This window comes from Borostomias antarcticus, assembly GCF_949987555.1.
Source record: "Borostomias antarcticus genome assembly, chromosome: 6".
Taxonomy (NCBI): Eukaryota; Metazoa; Chordata; class Actinopteri; order Stomiiformes; family Stomiidae; genus Borostomias; species Borostomias antarcticus.
The window spans coordinates 3,673,892-3,692,601 of NC_140239.1; the positions used below are offsets into that span (position 1 = coordinate 3,673,892).

The 18,710-nt window shown below is 53.5% G+C and overlaps 1 protein-coding gene across 1 annotated transcript in view; it reads right to left on the reverse strand.

Annotated features, from left to right (window-relative positions):
• The window catches only part of rimbp2b (RIMS binding protein 2b), a gene marked incomplete at its 3' end in the record, with an annotated part of 36,447 nt that overhangs the window by 8,029 nt on the left and 9,708 nt on the right, over window positions 1-18,710 (reverse strand). The window contains exons 7-17 of the mRNA XM_084440263.1: window positions 16,521-16,725; window positions 15,802-15,974; window positions 14,522-14,601; window positions 13,539-13,648; window positions 12,497-13,414; window positions 7,639-7,790; window positions 6,311-6,907; window positions 5,468-5,620; window positions 4,424-4,579; window positions 2,213-2,968; window positions 972-1,086 (exon numbers count right to left, since the gene is read on the reverse strand). Coding sequence (XP_084296389.1) covers window positions 972-1,086; window positions 2,213-2,968; window positions 4,424-4,579; window positions 5,468-5,620; window positions 6,311-6,907; window positions 7,639-7,790; window positions 12,497-13,414; window positions 13,539-13,648; window positions 14,522-14,601; window positions 15,802-15,974; window positions 16,521-16,725 — 3,415 coding nt within the window. The remainder of the gene's footprint in view (window positions 1-971; window positions 1,087-2,212; window positions 2,969-4,423; window positions 4,580-5,467; window positions 5,621-6,310; window positions 6,908-7,638; window positions 7,791-12,496; window positions 13,415-13,538; window positions 13,649-14,521; window positions 14,602-15,801; window positions 15,975-16,520; window positions 16,726-18,710) is intronic.

Consider the following 18,710-nt stretch of genomic DNA (forward strand, 5'->3'; position numbering starts at 1 on the left):
TGCACACACACACACACACACACACACACACGCACGCACGCTCGCACGCACACACACTGCTCTAGCGATCGCCCACCTAAACATGCTGGAGGGGTAGGTGACGGATAACAGATTTCACTCTGGAGTTAGTCAGTGTAAAACAGCAATGCACTAAGCTGAAACACAGGGACAGGTCGAAAAAAGTAGATCCTGTCTGAATAAATATCAATGCTCACCTACATGTAGAGTACAGGGACAGGACAGTTCTCTGTTAAAGCTCAATGAGATAACTTTTTTATAGTTCAGTATTCACCTTTACTTGCTATTAGCTAATGGATTGGCCTTAGAAAGACCCCAAAAATCATTTTCATGACACAAGACTGCATGAGACCCTGTGAATTTATTATTTTAGAATTTCGGTGTACTGGCTAGTACACTGGCGGGAAATCTTGTGGAGGAAAGGGAAGTGACGCATTTTGCGTGTCACAATATCAGGAAGACACTTTGCCCCGCAAAACAAAAACTATGAAACAGTCACGGCTGAATCCCATGTATTTACCTGCATTGAGGCCATCCTTCCAGAAAGTCAACTGAAGTAGCTACAATCTTCCAATCCAGTCTGTTCCACGCGCGTTTGTTATCACATTTTCCCCCCCATCATTACAGCGAGTGGGGGATTGTGGGAAGTGTGGTTCTTAAAACACAGTGCCGATTTCATCGTGACCAGAGGGGCCGCCAAAGTGGCGAGTTATCTCATGTAGCTTTAAAGGTTTTTTGAGGCACCTCTAGTGTACCCTACTGTCTGAGGGTGAGTTAGAACATACAGGTGTATTGCGCTACGGACTGTGGGCTATGTGGTGGTTTAAGGTTGTGCGTCTAGGGGGGAGATGTTCAGCTCAGCTCATGTGAGGGGGGAGGGACACGTGGGGGGGTGGATAAAACAACGACAGCAGTGACCCTGTCCCCCGGCGTGCGGCGGCGTCCTCACTAACCGATGGAAGGAACCATCATGGGCCGTCGTTGCGGGGGGGCCCCCCCGTGGGCCGGCCTCCTTCCCGGATGGTCCAGCCGGTCGGCGCGTCCGTGGGAGGCGGAGTTCCCTATGATCTTCAGAGCGAGAGAGATCGGGTTAAAAACACCCAGGCCTGCTTTTCACTCCACAGAGAGAAAAAAAAACACAACTTAAAACAAGTGCAAAAAACCGTAAGAGCAAATGATCACTTCCATTTGTCCTTAGGGAGGCAAAATAAGACGAATATAAACCCATAAAACGAGGACAACGAACCAATAACCCATCAACACAACTAAATCAAATCAATCCCCAACACAATGACATGGACCAGGGGTTTGACGGAATCAGATGTTTAGCTAAAGACCATTCGATTCTTTTTGTTCTGCGCATGTCAGCTCCTTGTCGGGGGAACGTTAGTGTGTGAGTGAGAAGCTGAGCGGGGGGTGGGGGGGGGGGTGGAGGAAGGCGTGTTCAGCTGAACGCCACCGTGATGTGAACACGTCACTGGACACTAAGGACTGGTGCGTTTCCGTAACCAGGGAGGGGAGGGGGGGGGTGAGGGGGTAAGCTGAACGCTACTCAGCACGACGTGGGTAGAGAGACCTGACTGACCACATAAAGAGAGACCGTGAGAGAGACGGAGGAGAGCTCTGGTCTGTAAGCCAGCTGTTTGATTCTGGCGGACTGAAGGTCCAGATTGGAGAGCTTGAGGTCGTCACACCGGTCTTAGTGAGCACTGAGGGGTGGAACATGCCGGAGCCACACCCCCGTGGTGGGCGGGGCGATCAGGGAGCAGCTCTGGACGGGATCGGACGGGAGGGACGTGAGTCAGAGCCGTCACGGGGAGAAGGGGGCGTGTTCGGGAGGAGAGGTGTCCCCATGCATAGAGAGGTCGCTGAGCTTCTCTCAGAAAGGAATCTTCTCAATCAGACATGAGAAACAAAAACGTCCCAAAATGGCCTTTAGGTAATCAAAAAAGCTTCACTTAAAAGTTCACTAGACGTTCTAAGAACGAGCAAACTCATACACATGAAAAACTACAAATAAGAACCACCATGAACATGTGATAACTTGCCGGAATATTGCACAAAACAATAAGAAATCAATGTAAAAAGGGAGGACGCCCATAGTGAAAAAATAAAAACACACAAGGAAAAAAAGAATGGTTTTACTGCTTGCTGATGGGATGTACAGCGGATAAGAGTCTTGAGTCACACACACCAGCGGCATGTCGGAGCCCCTGCCGGGCCTGGTTCTAGTGTCCCTGTGAGTGAGATAGGCCCTGTCCAGCTGGCTGAGCCTGCCCGCGCTCAGGCCTCCCTCCCTGGGGTACAGTCTGGGTCCGGGCCCCTGGCAGGGGCCGTACTGGCCCTCCCTCCTCAGGTCCCCGGTGTGCCCGGTCTTGGCCCCGGACGCGTCGCAGAAGTCCTCCTCCACGCTGCACTGCCGGGTCAGGGTCCTCTTCCTGCCCATGGCCAGCGCCCGGCGCTCCACCGGCCCCTCGCAGTGGATGACGCGCACGTGGCCGCGCACGGGGCCGCCGTGGTAGCCGCGGTACCCCAGGGAGCCCTCCTCCTCGCTGCCGCAGTCCAGGCCGCTGTCGGGGCTCTTGGTGGTCTGGCGGCCGCCGCGCTCGTCCGCGCCGTAGCCGTAGCGGCCGTCCAGGAAGCGTGGGGAGGAGCGTTGGCGCTGGAGGCGGCGGGGGCCCCGGCCGGGGGGGGAGAGGCGGTCGTGGAGGCGGTCGTGGAGGTGGTCACGGGGGTCCCGCTGGTAGGCGCAGCCCCGGGGCGCGCCGCCGCCGCCCCCCTCCTCGAAGCGCAGGCGCTGGCCCGGGCCGTCCACGCCGTCGGGCTCCTCCTCGGCCACCTCGGGGATGCTGTGGAGACGTTTGCCGCGCAGGGACCTCTGCCTCACCACCTCCCTCTGCAGGTCCCAGCAGGCGCGCTCCTCACCCAGGTCCTGGCGCCTGTAGTACGCCTGCACCGCCACGCCGGGCCACCGGGGGGCAGCAGCGAGTTCACAGTTCAGTTAAGGGGTTCAGTTTAAGTTTGGGAGTTTTGGTACGGTTTTTGTAGGTGTTAGAACAGGCGGGGGGAAAAACACGATGTGCGAATAGAAAGTAAATCAGGGGGGGGGAAAGACAAAAATAAAGACAGAATTAGTTATTTGAGGCGATGGTCAAATATGGCATGCAGTGTCATTCCATGTGGGGAGAGATGGCATGCTTTGGACGGGAATCTGTGGAGGGAGAGAGAGAGGGAAAGAGAGGGAGTGAGGCTTTGGGAGGGGGGGGGTGTTGGAGTCGAGGAGGACAGACCTGATACGGCCTTAACCCAGTTTACAGATCAACCACCCACACAGCTGAAGCGATTGCGGGGAACATGTGGGAGAACGTCCAAAATAAAACCCAAAAGGACTGAAAACTCAAAAATGAGGGCGTTTGAACATGTGGAATAAGAACTTAAAAGTGTATGTCAAAGTCTGTTCTAACAATTTCAGATTCAAACTTGGGTTTTCACTTAGTGCTTGGTACATTATTAAAGAATCAAATCAAACACCTACTACTGCAAATGAGCACAGTAGAACTGATAATAGAGACGTACAAACAGGTTTTTACACAGACATGAGGTAAAAAGACAGTGAACTATGAACTGATGACTATGGAGACTGACAGATGCAACATTGGTGGATTATATTCTGATCAACACAACGATGGACTTACATGTTACTACGTTCACTCCTGTCACAACTTGTTTTCATAGTGGCTATACCTCCACATAAACACTCAATGAAGACAGGTCCACATACTGACAGACGATATCACGTACATCAAGTAAATAAAAACAGTTATATGAGACAGACGCAACCGAAAGTGGATATTTCCATTTAAGCAAACTCACTTAAATGAGATTCCCATATGCATTTGATATGGACGTTTCAGCTGATGATACAGTACATTTCAATGTCACATTCTTATATAACAACTTGCTGAACATCGTTTTACAATCAAAACGAGGAAAGCAGCAGAGAATTAAAATGCAGTGAAAACGAAGACAAAAACAACATTCATATTAGTTTCGAATGGGAACATCTTAACCTTGAATCTAAGTGTAAGATGGGGACATTGTATGTTGGCCTCATCGTTCATGCTGGGTGTTAGAGGTGTAGAGATGGGTCGGCTAGCCGGGCGCTGGTCGGTTGGTCAAGCGGTGGCGCGTGGATCGACTGACGCAAGGCAGACTGGCGGTGAGCTCTGTCAGGCGAAGCCGCAGCCATGGCCGCCTCCATGCGTGGGGCATTCCGACGGGGACCCGGGGGCCTCTGCATGAGATGGACTTCCCTCGCCCTCGACTCCGCCCCCCCCCCCCCCGACCGTACGTCTTCCCCCGGACCCCTCTGCCCCCGAGCGAGTGACCGACCGGAGGGTCGTACCTTGAGGGTGTTGTGGGAGTTGATGCTGCGTCGGCGGCCCTCCTCCAGCTGCATCTCGGAGTAGAGGTCGTCCTCGTCCTCCTCCATGATGTCGGAGAGGTCGGACCCTCGGCTGCTCTCCGTCTGGTACTCCTCGCTGTGGCTGTAGTGGTGGTGCTGGGAGAGCAGGGGAGAGAGGAGGAGGGTGAAGAGCTATAAAAGGCGCCCGAACGCTGAACGCCCCGACCGACGCCGACCGACAGCCGACATTCTAAAGTTGGCAGTTGTTAGAATGTTGGAAGTTTAAATTTCAGCTGCTAAATCCACCCAACCGACGCCAACATACACGGCACACCGATCCAACGCTGGTGTTGGTTGGCGTTGGTTGGGGCAGTGCGCAGACATCTTAACAAAGACCTGCTACAAACATTCACCCTGTCATAACAATTCATTCATTCATTCATTCATTCATTCATTCATTCTCACTCTGTTACTCGTCATGGGTTTCCTGTTTTTCATGGGGTTCTTGTTTGTTCCCTCCATGTGGCAGTGTTGAGTCAGTAATACTGTGTTGAGTCAGTGATACAGTGTTGAGTCAGTGATGCGGTGTTGAGTCAGCGATGCTGTGTTGAGTCAGCGACACGGTGTTGAGTCAGCGATGCAGTGTTGAGTCAGCTATGCGGTGTTGAGTCACCGATGCGGTGTTGAGTCAGCGATACTGTGTTGAGTCAGCGATACTGTGTTGAGTCAGTGACGCGGTGTTGAGTCAGTGACGCGGTGTTGAGTCAGAGATACGGTGTTGAGTCAGCGATACTGTGTTGAGTCAGTGACGCGGTGTTGAGTCAGCGATGCGGTGTTGAGTCAGCGATGGGGTGTTGAGTCAGAGATACGGTGTTGAGTCAGCGATACGGTGTTGAGTCAGCGATGCGGTGTTGAGTCAGCGATGGGGTGTTGAGTCAGAGATACGGTGTTGAGTCAGAGATACGGTGTTGAGTCAGTGATGCAGTGTTGAGTCAGCGACGCAGTGTTGAGTCAGCAATACAGTGTTGAGTCAGCGATACGTACGTGTCTGCCCAGCTCGGAGCCCCGGAGGAACTCGTCCACCGACGCCCCTCTCCTCCGGGTGTGGGGCGAGTCGTAGCCGTCCTCCTCCTCCTCGTCGGAGTTGGGCGGGTGCAGGTCGTTCCCTCGCTCGCTGAACACGTTCCTCTTCTCCACCTGGACCAGAGGACACACAACGTCTGAACTAGGGAGGTTAACTGTAACCCTAACCCTGACTATCGATTAATTGCCGATAAGAATTGACTCGAGTAAGATTTGGTTACTCGATTAATTGCTTGATTGCTTGAACAGAACTTTTTTTTATTGGGATGCTGGGAAATTTCAACGACACAACGGAAGAAAGACACAAAAGTGAAGCGAGCAAAGCGCAGTCCGGCGTGGGACGTTCTTATCAATTAATCGACTAGCGTTCGTTAAGGTTAACAGTTATAGATGAATGAAATTCCTAGAAATTCGCAACCCTAGTCTGAACGGGTGAACTCAACGACCCGTGCGGGCGGCCGTGGCTCGGGAGTCGGCGGTTCGAATCCCGCCTCCTCCTGTTCCATGTCGAAGTGTCCTTGGGCAAGACGCCGAACCCCAAATTGCTCCTAATGAGCAGGATAGCACCTTGCATGGCAACTGCCGCCGTCAGTGTGTGAATGTGTGTGTGAATGTGTGTGTGAATGTGTGTGTGAATGGGTGAACGAGAGGCCGTTGTGCTTTGGATAAAAGCGCTATATAAGTGCGGCCCATTTACCATTTACCATAACGACCTGAAACGTACAGAGCAGGCGTGAGTCACACTTCATCGAAGCTAAATCGGATGGGATCTGAGGTAACGCTCGGCTCGGCGCCGCCACTCACCCGGCCGCCCTCGGCGAACACCCTCTGTGCGGCCTCCCTGGCCATGGCCTTGGCGATGGTGTTGGGGATGGGAACCCCCTGGGGCTGTGGCAGGATTCTCTGTGGCGAGGGCGAGCGCCGCGCCTGGGAGTTGGGCGGCTCCAGGGCATGGCCGTGCGCGGGGGAGGGCGGTGGGCGGGGCGAGGGGGGCGTCCGGGCGTGGTCCCAGGGCGGCCGCGGCGCCCCCTCGTGATCTTTGGTGTCGGGCTCTCTGGCGCACGCTAGTGGCGTGGGGTGGGACTGCGGGTGGTGGTGGAGAGGCTGGGGGTGGGGCAGCGTGTGGGGCTGGGTCCGAGGCATGACCTGGGGTTGGGGGTGGGACGGGGGGTAGGTCTGGGGGTAGGGGGGGTGGGGCTGGGGGCGGGGCATGGCGTGCGGCTGCCGGTGCGAGAGGCGGGGCGAGCCCAGGAGGTTGTGGGGGATGGCGGCGGCGTGGGAGTCCTGAGACTCTCCCTGCGCCGACAGCGTCCTGACTATGACCTCTCTGGCCTCCAGACACTGGATCCTGTTGAGCTCCACGGTCACGTAGTCCGCCGTGGGGTACAGGACCTCCGCTATCTGGGGACACACAGGGACCAGGACAGCACGTCACTGACCGTACGCCTCGGGTCCACATGCAGCCCTCAGAGGGGATCGAGAGTTTAGAAAACAAACAGTACAAGATACTCTACACCAGGCCTTCCCAAACTGTGAGGCGCGCCTCCCCTGGGGGCCCCAAAGAAGGTCAGGGGAGGCGCGGAGGGATGGTTAGAAAAAAAAAGGAAAAACATGTTTTTTATTTTTAAAATGTCTATGGTTTTTATGAATGAAACGTGATTTTAAAGGTCAGAAAATCGAAATAAATAATGGGAGAGATGTATACTAAATTTGTGGATAGTGCAGAGAGAGCCTCCCCCCGCAGGCATGAATGTATTGGGTGAAAACGTTATAACGTTAACTAGCAGCAGGTGCCACCGAGCTAACTTAGCTGTGTAACGTTATGGGCTAGCTAACGCTGCCTTGCAAAATGGACACATTTGGGGGGATGGGGGGGGCGCGGGTGTGCCTGCCACTATCACTGTTTTCAGAGGGGAGGCCCACATTGATGGAGTTTGGGAACCCATGCTCTACACACATCATAGTCAAAATGGAGCCTGGAAAAGCCGGGCTTGTGAACCACTGCATTGCATAATCCCTGCAGGCACCTCAGCCCGAACAGGCTGTTTACCGCCTCTCTCCAGCAGATGGCGGTAGAGCGGCGCGGCTCTTTGAGTGGGTTACAGAATGAAAGGAGTCTGGTTCTCATGCACCTTTTGTCCCTTGGTGCAGACGGCGTAGCCGAGCACGCTGGCGCCGTTGGACGTCCCCGCCGGCGTGAGGAGCGGGGGCTTCCAGCGCACCTGCAGGACCCCGGGGTTCTGACCGCACTGGACCTGCACCTCCTGAGGGGGGAAGGGGGGGCCTGGGGAGAGGAGAGGACACACACACACACACACACACACAATAGAGAAACACCGACGCAATATCAGTTACCGTACAGTATGTCCACAAACAATTTGTCCATACAGTGCAAAAAGGCTACAGTATTTGCATGTTGCACTTTTGATATACTAAATATACCAGCATATAAATTCATTTCATTTCAAACCTTTATTTTTGCTCGAGAGGCACTGAGGTTGCCCTCATTTACAGTGACGACGAGCGATATAAATGAACTGTACATATCCCCAGTACAATGCAATACAATGAGCCACTGCCAGTAATGTGCCAGATGTGGACATACAGTATACTGTCCATATCACGTATGTATAAAGAAGTAAGCTTTTTGGGAACGTATGCAGTCGGGTTCAGACAGCACAGCGTATCGGCATCTAGATGTCAGTGTGAGAGTGAATGAACATGTTTATGAGAGCGGTATGAGATCTTTCTCCTCGTATTCCACAGAGAGCGCCGGTATCGATTTTTCCCCCACAATCCTCCTCTTCCACGCCGCGCGCCGCTAGCCGCCGTGGAACCCATCTGTGCAGAACCTTCCGGAACCCTGCAGACGCTCCGCTGGTACAGACGTAGCTGCACATTCAGCACTATCTCTCCCCGCCAGCGAACCCGCGTCAATACGTCTTAATCACATCCTCCGCGCCGTATGTATGACTGTCCGTCAGCGGAGATCGAGCTCTTTTCTGAGGATGACTGGACTCAGCAATAGACATTCTGGGCATTCAGCTGTTTCCGTCATTAAACCCCCGATGGTCGGAGAACCTGAGCTCAAATGAGGGGTTAAAGTGACATCTCGGCGGAGCGGGTGCCGTAAATCCTGGGCCGACGCGTCCGGATTGATTAGGGGAGTTGTGACGGGGGGGGGGGGGCGCGGGCGGTGGGGGGGGGTGAAGCGTGATGTCACGTCGGAGGGCGTGTCCGGCTGAAAACACACTCCGTCAGTGGAGGGAGGGCGGGCCGTCAGAAGGAGAAGACGGGGGGGGGAGGGGGGGGGCTTCACTCTTCGTAGAGACGGAGGTTCACGACCCCCACGTCTGGGGCGTACCATATCAGCCTCGGTCGGGAACTCTCCGGGGATGCCCTGACTTTCCCAGGTGCCTCTAATTAGCATGTTCGACAGCGGATGAACTCGGTGAGCTCGCGCTCGCTGTCGGACGGTCGATGACAGACATTTCCCCCTCACTGTCTGCCGTGCCTCCCGAGTCCTCGGAGTGGAAGAGTCCACGTGAAGGGGCGGGGGGCGACGGGAATAGCTCATGGCGCGGCGGGGCGGGGGTCCAGAGCGGATCATGTAATTGGTGACTTTGTCCGCAGGAACAGGATCAACTCCTAGTAATTGAAGGTTCTCACGAACGCTGTCTTTATCTGATCACGCGCCGCCATAGCGCCGTGAGGTCAGGGCCCCGCTGTGGTCAGAGTAATGAGGCCCTACCCTGCTGTAGAGCTGCTGCCTTCTGCTGGGAGCTACAGCTTTCTCCCCTGTACCTCCACACCTCCTCTTCCTCCTCCTGCTCCTCTGCACCTCCTCCTCCTCCTCCTCCACACCTCCTCTTGCTCCTCCTCTTCCTCCTCCTCTTCTTCCTCCTCCTCCTCTTCCTCCTCCTCCTCTGCACCTCCTCTTTCTCTTCCTCCTCCTACTCCGCTTCCTCCTCCTCTTCCTCCTCCTCCTCCTCCGCACCTCCTCTTGCTCCTCCTCTTCCTCCTCCTCCTCTTCCTCCTCCTCCGCACCTCCTCCTCCTCCTCTTCCTCCTCCTCCTCTTCCTCCTCCTCACCTCCTCCTCCTCCTCTTCCTCCTCCAGTCCACTGCTCGCTCCGATGACTAGTCTGATGTCTCATGCCATTAAGTGAGCTAACTCCGAATAAACTGGACCGAAATAGGTCCATAGCTTCTGCACACAGGCACTATTAAACCCCGCGATGAAACACAGTATGGAGGAGATCATTTGCTTTACAAATGGTTGAGCAGTGTTTTCCTCACGGAGAGGAGTGGGGATTGGCGGCGGGTTGAATGGCGCTGGCGGTGGGCTGTGTCATGACTGTCGCTCGTCTCTCTCCTGGCGTGCGGAACGGGAGGGGGGTCTCGGGGGACGAGAGTCCCAGAATAAAACACACACAATTTAGACGCAGCCACATCCACACAAGGGATTATCACACGGGCTAAAAGGCCATGAGCCCAGGGCCCGGGAGTCAATAAGGACCCTGGGCTTTCTAAAATAAATAATAATAATAATGTAGTATGGCTATGAATTTGTTTAAATGTTTTGTAAATTAAGCAACATGAGTGGATATAAACACAAAAGTTGAGCTCAATAAGAAAAATCTGGAACAAGGAAAACCCAAACTGCCAAAATAAGACACATATTTTTGTTCTCCATCATCATTCAGTAAGGTTCGGCCTTTCTCTTACCCCTCGCTCTCCCCCTGCCGTGATGACTGGCGAGCGCTCGTTCTCCAAATTAAACTAATTAAAAACTGGACAGGCCATATTATTGATCGAAAATGACCAGGTCGAAGAAGTTGGTCATCGGTCGCAATGTGGATGACTTTGCGCTGTGCAAGGCTCGCAGAGGCCTGCTTGATGAATTGGCCGCCGGTTATATATATATACTTATTTTATATATATATATATATATGTATATATATACTGTATATTAGCGATAGATGAATTTTTCTAAACATTGCTATTGATACATGAGTGGTGCTGTTGTCTATGATTTGTGCTGTGTGCAGGCTCGCACGTGTCTGTTTAACCAATCAAACATTAAAAAAAGACTGATTAGATCAATCAAATCCAGATCAATCATGGTCTGAATAGCATTAACACGTTCTATATAATTTGTGAGAAAATTGTAGTAATTAAGGCTCATAAGCCCTGTAGTTAGCATGCAGGGGCGATATAACTAAGGCAGGTCTGATAGGCTAACTTGTTTCCGCCACTGTGTGTAGGAGACTATGTGCGCATGTAAGGGCCCGTGGCGACTGTGTGTCCAGGGCCTGTGCTCACGATGACCCATCCATGTCCACATCCATTCCCCTCTCTTAAACCTTCACTTCTGCTGCTCCTGATATGCAGCCTCCGGCAGCAAAATGCTCCAAGATGGCTTTTTTTTTGTAAACATTTTTTACGTGTACGTCTCTTATCTGGGCCCCAAACACAAACCGTTGAGGGCGGTCGGGAAAGTGAGTGGGGTGGGAGGGGAATGAAAAGGAGACAGGCATACAGTAGATGTATGTGGAGGCACAGAGCAGTACTGTAAAGTTTAAATTGCCAGATGCGTTTCAGACAGATATGGTTTCAGGAGAGGGATATCTATCTCAGCGACGGTTCACGATTGTGCATCCTCAATACGTCCTGGAGAGAAGGAATGGATTTTTAATCTCAATGGGATTTTTAATCTCAATGGGACCTCCTGGTTAAATGAAGGTAAAAAATAAATAAAAATGGAACAGCTAGACCAGCCTGGCTACAGTAAGCTCCCCTCTCGAGGAGATCAGGAAGTGGATAGCTCTGTGAGCGCACATCAGAAACCCGAAATGTGACGTGGCGTTAGAGAGAGCGAGAGGGGGGTGGGTTGGGAGAGGGTGAGAGGAGGGTGGGTTGGGAGAGGGGCGTGGGGTGGGAGAGGGTGAGAGGGGGGTGGGTTGGGAGAGGGTGAGAGGGGGTGGGTTGTTAGAGGGTGAGAGGGGGGTGGGTTGGGAGAGGGGCGTGGGGTGGGAGAGGGTGAGAGGGGGGTGGGTTGGGAGAGGGTGAGAGGGGGGTGGGTTGGGAGAGGGGCGTGGGGTGGGAGAGGGTGAGAGGGGGGTGGGTTGGGAGAGGGTGAGAGGGGGGTGGGGTGGGAGAGGGTAAGAGGGGGGTGGGTTGGGAGAAGGTCAGAGGGGGGTGGGTTGGAAGAGGGTGAGAGGGGGGTGGGTTGGGAGAGGGTGAGAGGGGGGTGGGTTGGGAGAAGGTCAGAGGGGGGTGGGTTGGGAGAGAGTGAGAGGGGGGTGGGGTGGGAGAAGGTCAGAGGGGGGTGGGTTGGGAGAGGGTGAGAGGGGGGGTGGGTTGGGAGAGGGTGAGAGGGGGTGGGTTGGGAGAGAGTGAGAGGGGGGTGGGGTGGGAGAGGGTGAGAGGGGGGTGGGGTGGGAGAGGGTGAGAGGGGGGTGGGTTGGGAGAGGGTGAGAGGGGGGGTGGGTTGGGAGAAGGTCAGAGGGGGGTGGGTTGGAAGAGGGTGAGAGGGGGGTGGGTTGGGAGAGGGTGAGAGGGGGGTGGGTTGGGAGAGAGTGAGAGGGGGGTGGGGTGGGAGAGGGTGAGAGGGGGTGGGTTGTTAGAGGGTGAGAGGGGGGTGGGTTGAGAGAGGGGGTGGGTTGGGAGAGGGTGAGAGGGGGGTGGGGTGGGAGAGGGTGAGAGGGGGGTGGATTGAGACAGGGTGAGAGGGGGGTGGGGGTTGTGAGGAGGTGAGAGGGGGGTGGGTTGGGAGAGGGTGAGAGGGGGGTGGGTTGGGAGAGGGTGAGAGGGGGGGTGGGTTGGGAGAAGGTCAGAGGGGGGTGGGTTGGGAGAGGGTGAGAGGGGGGTGGGGTGGGAGAGGGTGAGAGGGGGGTGGGGGTTGTGAGGAGGTGAGAGGGGGGTGGGTTGGGAGAGGGTGAGAGGGGGGTGGGTTGTGAGAGAGCGAGAGGGGGGTGGGTTGTGAGGAGGCGAGGCCGGCTGACCTGCAGGCTGGGTGCAGAACTCCACAGAGATCTCCCTCTTCTCCCTCTGGTCCAGCGGCAGCTGCCAGGGCATCTGGTGCGGCCTGGCCACGGCCTTCACCTTGTAGACGGTCATGGGCTTCAGGTTGAAGAACTGGTACTTGTAGCCGCCCGCCTTGACCGCGTCGTACTCCCCGCCGTTGAGGAAGATGGTGTGTCCGTAGTTGCTGTTGCTGGGCATCCACGACAGCTCGGCGGACGCCTGCGTGATGTTGTCCACGCGCAGGTAGTAGGGCGCCACCACCACGTCCTTCCCCACCAGCAGGGTGCAGCGCAGCTCGTCCGAAGGCCCTCGGTCCGTGACGCTCTGCACCGAGATGCGGTAGGTGTGCGTGGCCAGGTCCAGCTTCTCCACCAGGGACTTTGTCCTGCCGCCGAACGGCACGCTCATGCGCACCTCCTTGTCCACGAGGACGTTGTAGCCGCTGACCGCGCCCCAGCCGGGCGGCACCACCGGCGGGTCCCAGCCCACGATGACGCTCTTGGCCAGCTGCTTGATCAGGTTGATGCGGCGCGGGTAAGGCACGACGTCTTCGCCGATCTCGTCGATGCTCATGTCCAGGGTCCCCGTGCCGTTGCTGCAGGGGCCCAGGAGGTCCATGCCCAGGCTGACCCCGCCGCCGGTGCCCAGGCAGTCCAGCTTACTGTCGGACAGCAGGCTGCCCAAGCTGCCCAGGCCGCTCAGGCTGCCCATGCCGACGTTCACCCCGCCGACCCCCGACCCCTGAGGGCCCAGGCTGCTGTGGTTGAGGAAGCCCGGCTCCTTGCCTCTGTCCCGTTGCTGAACGGAGGGCGTCTCCTCATCCTGAACGAGGTCCACGAAGTTGGACGGGACGAGGCCTTGCTGTCCGTCCAACAACTCTCCTGAGGACCGAAGAGACACAACATTAGCAGATTGTTCTTCATACTGTATATAACGGACAGCTATTCACGTTTAGTACATACTAGTCTATGGTGTGAGACAGTAGTGTGCAGCTGTATATCTGACCGTCATAGAAGCCGTCGTCATCCATGGTGCCGTACACGTAGAGGTACTTCCCCGCCACCAGGGGGAGCTCTGCCTCAGGATGCTCATTGGGTCCATCGTAAGGGTTATAACTGGTGAGAGAACAAGAATACAGTACATCTCCAAAAAAAGGAAAACCCAAGCATCCAGTTCCAGAATACAATCGTTCTAAAGACGCACTGAAACGGACGTTTGAGATCATCTAACTTCCGTAGTTTGACGTATTTCCGACGCATACAAGCTATGAGGGCGGAACATATGTTTAGAGGAATTTGATTGGAACATGGACAAGTGGGCGGGTTTTAAGAACTTTAGACAGATTCGATAGAAGGATAGCGTTGATTGACGCGTGGATGTCGTGAGATTATTGGCCTAAAATCTAAGGTACCTGTTGTCGTCATTGCAAGTGACCTACCGTTTTCCAGGAAGTAAGAAATTATATACTTTGATATAAGATTACAACAAAAGTAGCATTTTGTAATTTTTTTGGCATACATCGTTGAAGGGGTGAACACTATGACCAATTATGTGAACCAAAATGGGACAGAATGCTTTTTTCATTTCAGTGCGACTTTAAACAAATCCAAGAAAATCCTTTCCAGTTCTATCTACAAACACTGCAGCGGTCGTGTAACTCCATGAAGGAGGGAAGCGCTGAGTGCTGCACTAAAGAGAACCTAATCTAAACTCCACCGTTTCCCTGGCTAAATGAGACAGAGAGATAGAGTGGAGGTGGACAGCATGGGGGCTCGGTCCCGTGTTTGCCTTTGTTCTGGGGGATTCCAATTATTTCTTGCTGACAGGTCGTTTTCTCTGGCGAGAGCAGAGCGCTGCATCAATACTGAGAGACGAGCTTAAACGTGTGTGAGCTGTAGGAAAACACTGTTTTAGTTTTGCTTGGGTGGGACTGTTAGGGAGATCTGTCTCGGCTGCAAACAGGAAGCAGAAGTTACACCGCTGCTCACCTGTAGCGGGCGATGCACAGACGGACCTTGCCTGTGAATCTGGGTTTGGACCTGGTGGTTGAGCTTAGTTCTTTTTCCATCTGATAAGAGAACAGAAATCAAAGGTTACATTTTTCCTGTCACGTTTTTTTTCCGCCCGTTTTTCCGAGTCGACGCTTCGCCAGATGCTGATCAAAGCACGAGGGAATGATCATGATTGTTCCCTCCGTGATGGCGGCGCCTCGTGCTTGGAGGGCACGGCCGACACTCAGCGGTGCGGTGTGAAAGGGAGCAGATTGGGTCTTTCACACCCCCGTCCTCTGGGCCTCACACTGGCAGAATGATGGCTTCTCGTGGTGTGTTCCCTCAGCCCTGCCTCTCAATCACACACACACACCGCGCTCTGACTGGCACAACAGGGAGAGCTCTGTTTGCAATCATGAAAGATGTGTATTTTATAGTCTATGGCGGCGACCTTGTTGGGATAAAGAAGTGTGCTACAGTGCTTTTTTATCAGCGAGGCTTATATCTATCTCCATTAGAACATCAGGGCCACTTGTTCTCCACCATCTCACACGGCTGAGCTAAAACTGAGGGATTACTTGAATGGGTGTTTTTGTTGACTGGTCGAATGGATGGGCGGAAGGATGAATGAATGGGTCGCCGGGCGGACGGTGTGGGTGGCTGGACAGACAGACAGACAGACAGACAGACAGACAGACAGACAGACAGACAGACAGACAGACAGACAGACATGTGGGTGGTGGGACTGACAGATAGACAGACAGACAGACAGAGGTGGGTGGTGGGACAGACAGACAGACAGACAGACAGACAGACAGACAGACAGACAGACGTGGGTGGTGGGACTGACAGACAGTCAAAGTCAGTCAGTCAGTCAGTCAGTCAATCAGTCAGACAGACAGACAGACAGACAGACAGACAGACAGACAGACAGACAGACAGACAGACAGACAGACAGACATGTGGGGGATGGGACTGACAGACAGTCAAAGTAAGTCAGTCAGTCAGACAGTTAGTCAGTCAGTCAGTCAGTCAGTCAGTCAGTCAGTCAGTCAGTCAGTCAGACAGACAGACACAGACAGACATGTGGGTGGTGGGACAGTCAGACAGACACAGACAGACATGTGGGTGGTGGGACTGACAGACAGACAGACAGACAGACAGACACAGACAGACATGTGGGTGGTGGGACAGTCAGACAGACAGACAGACAGACATGTGGGTGGTGGGACAGTCAGACAGACAGACAGGACAGGAGAGGGTGGTGCGGGACCCACATCGGAGAGGAATGCCTGCGCGGGGCTGCCTGCTTGGCTGCGGGTGAGGAACGTTGGCTTGACCGACAGCAGCTCTGGCTTGTCCCCGCTGGTCTGGAGCGGTCGGATGAACTCCGATATCACCGATCTGCTCACCGGACTCTCATTGCCTGGGGAGCGGAACAAAGGAAACACTCAGAATATCGCTTCACGTCTATTAATATCATCTCTCTATGAGTAACCGTATGTAAAACGAGCGTTAAATCACATGCGGTACATCTCCATTCGGTATCGTACGGTGTAACTGGGCACACAGCTGATACCAAGGTCTTAGTACTGTCATGTAGGTACGGTATTCAGTTATTGTATGTGGAACGCTGCGGTGGCTAAGCGCTCTGGTGGGTGTGCTCCACCGTGATTGATTATTTCATTACTAGCTCGGTGTTTGTCCCTGTGCGCGTCATAAGCGACGCCTTCCGCATATCCAATTTCAAGCGTAGCTGCATGCTGCTCCCACTTCATCATACACTGGGAGATTGTTTATACTAAAGTGTCTCTTGCATCACTGTAACAGGCTCTATTAAATCTTATTGGTGGTCTACCATGCACGCACGGCTCTCAAATGACTAAAAATATATATTTATTCGCCGACGACATGCTTGTTTTCTGTGGGCAGTCTCTGATGCGCAAACCAAGCCACACCCGCTTGGTGTGCTCAGGGCCGAAGGGGCGCTACTAACCTTTCCCTATGGGGGCAGCCAGTCCGTTGAGGAGCTGGGAGAGGGTCTTGTTGGGAGATCCCGGGGATTCACATACGGTTAAGGGGTCGCTGACGAGGATATCGAACTTCCCTGCCTGCAGCCGGAACTTCTCCAGCTCTTTGGACAGGAGGTTGAACTGCTCACTCTGAGTCCGACATTTCTCCTCCAGCTCTCGGACTTTGGCCTGACCGATGAGAGACACGGACAGCGAAAGAGAGAGAGATGAAGGAAAGAGAGACGGACAAAATGGTAGAACGAGAAGGAGAGAAAGTGAGAAAGAAGTTTGAAAATCTTTAAGATATTATGTAAACACTGTAAAACGACAACAAAAATGAGGAATGGGATATTACACTTTAAAATGCGGGGTCATTCATTACTGAGAAAAGGGGTGAAAGGGTTCCTATAAAGCAAAAATACAGACCACTGCTAAACACCTAGACTATGACAGATTTCACAATATGCAAATCCCATGCAAGACGACAGTAACAGTAATGAACATGATTCTAAAGAGCAGCCTCTTGCTAAGAGGAAGTATGCATACCAAAAACTGCACTGTGTTCAAAGTGCGGGAAACGCTCCTCAACTTCATTGCATAGAGATAGTAGAATAGAGGCAAGAGTCATCGTGAGTAACACAGCTAACAAGGAAGGGGCGACAGCAGCTGACGACATTGCAGAACCATGCGGTCAAATCCTCGGGTGTGAAACGCCGTCTCCCATGCTGGCCTGTGAGAGCGTACAGTCGGCGCGGGAGCTCCAAGGGTCGCCCAGCTCACGATTTGCCCCCGATGACGATTTAGCGCGTGTCCGTCTACCCTAAGATCACATCGGTCTCACACGACACGAACCCGAGTCTGCCCCACATCTCGCCGCCCCGGGGTAGTGATCCTGAGATGACCGTGGAGCTTGCGCCACTGTCCAAAAGCACAACAATGGCCGCCTTGCCGCCCCACTGCGTGTCTGTGGAGCTGTCTTAAAGACTCTGAGTGGCTTTCGTGCAGACGAATTGTTCGGCAGGGCATGAACATGCTATTAGATGAGGGAAGACCTTTCCAGTCCACTGCCTGCGTATGATTCAATGGTTGGGTGGATAGCCTATTAGCGGCGCAAAAAAGCCATCTCCTGCATGACAAGTAGCAGCCCTGTGATACTCATGCTGCGATACATTCCACTCCACACACAGTGAACTTGATATATAACAGGAGGAACATATCAAGTCTTTTTATCTGTCTCTGTATGGAGCGCTGGAGTTTTTTTTTTTTGGGGGGGGGGGATACCAATGTTAAAATGCCATCACTATAATAACTGAGTCAGCTTTTCCTCCAGTCCTTCAGGCATGAAGCAAAAGTCCTAGCTAGAGCTAGACTTGGCCTAGTGGATCTTCCAGTGTGGATTCATCCAGAGCTAGAGTACAACTAGTGGATATTCAGTGTGGATTCATCCAGAACTAGACTAGGCCTAGTGGATATTCAGTGTGGATTCATCCAGAGCTAGAGTAGGCCTAGTGGATATTCAGTGTGGATTCATCCAGAGCTACAGTACAGTACAGTAGGCCTAGTAGACTTTCAGTATGGATTTATCCAGAGCTAAACTAGGCCTAGTATATCTTCAGTGTGGATTCATCTAGAGCTATAGTTGGCCTAGTGGACCTTCCGTCTGGATTCATGTATGACATCTGTGTGATGTCCTGACCCCCCCTGTCAGAACTTCTTCTTCAGAGACTCAACAGTAGAGCTGGGGTTCAGATGCGAGCACACGCTGATGACCAGCTGATTGGAGGAGAAGAGCGAGTCCCATTCACGTGTGATGGGCAGCCTCTGGGAAGCACTCAGCTCTATACATCCAGCCTGCTTCTACAGTCTACGACCGCAGAGTGGATGAATGGACAGCCTCTATAGTCTACAGTCTACGACCGCAGAGTGGATGGATGGACAGCTTCTATATTCTACAGTCTACAACCGCAGAGTGGATGGATGGACAGCTTCTATATTCTACAGTCTACGACCGCAGAGTGGATGAATGGACAGCCTCTATAGTCTACAATCTACGACCGCAGAGTGGATGAATGGACAGCTTCTATATTCTAGTCTACGACCGCGGAGTGGATGAATGGACAGCCTCTAGTCTACAGTCTACGACAGCAAAGTGTATGGATGGACAGCCTCTATAG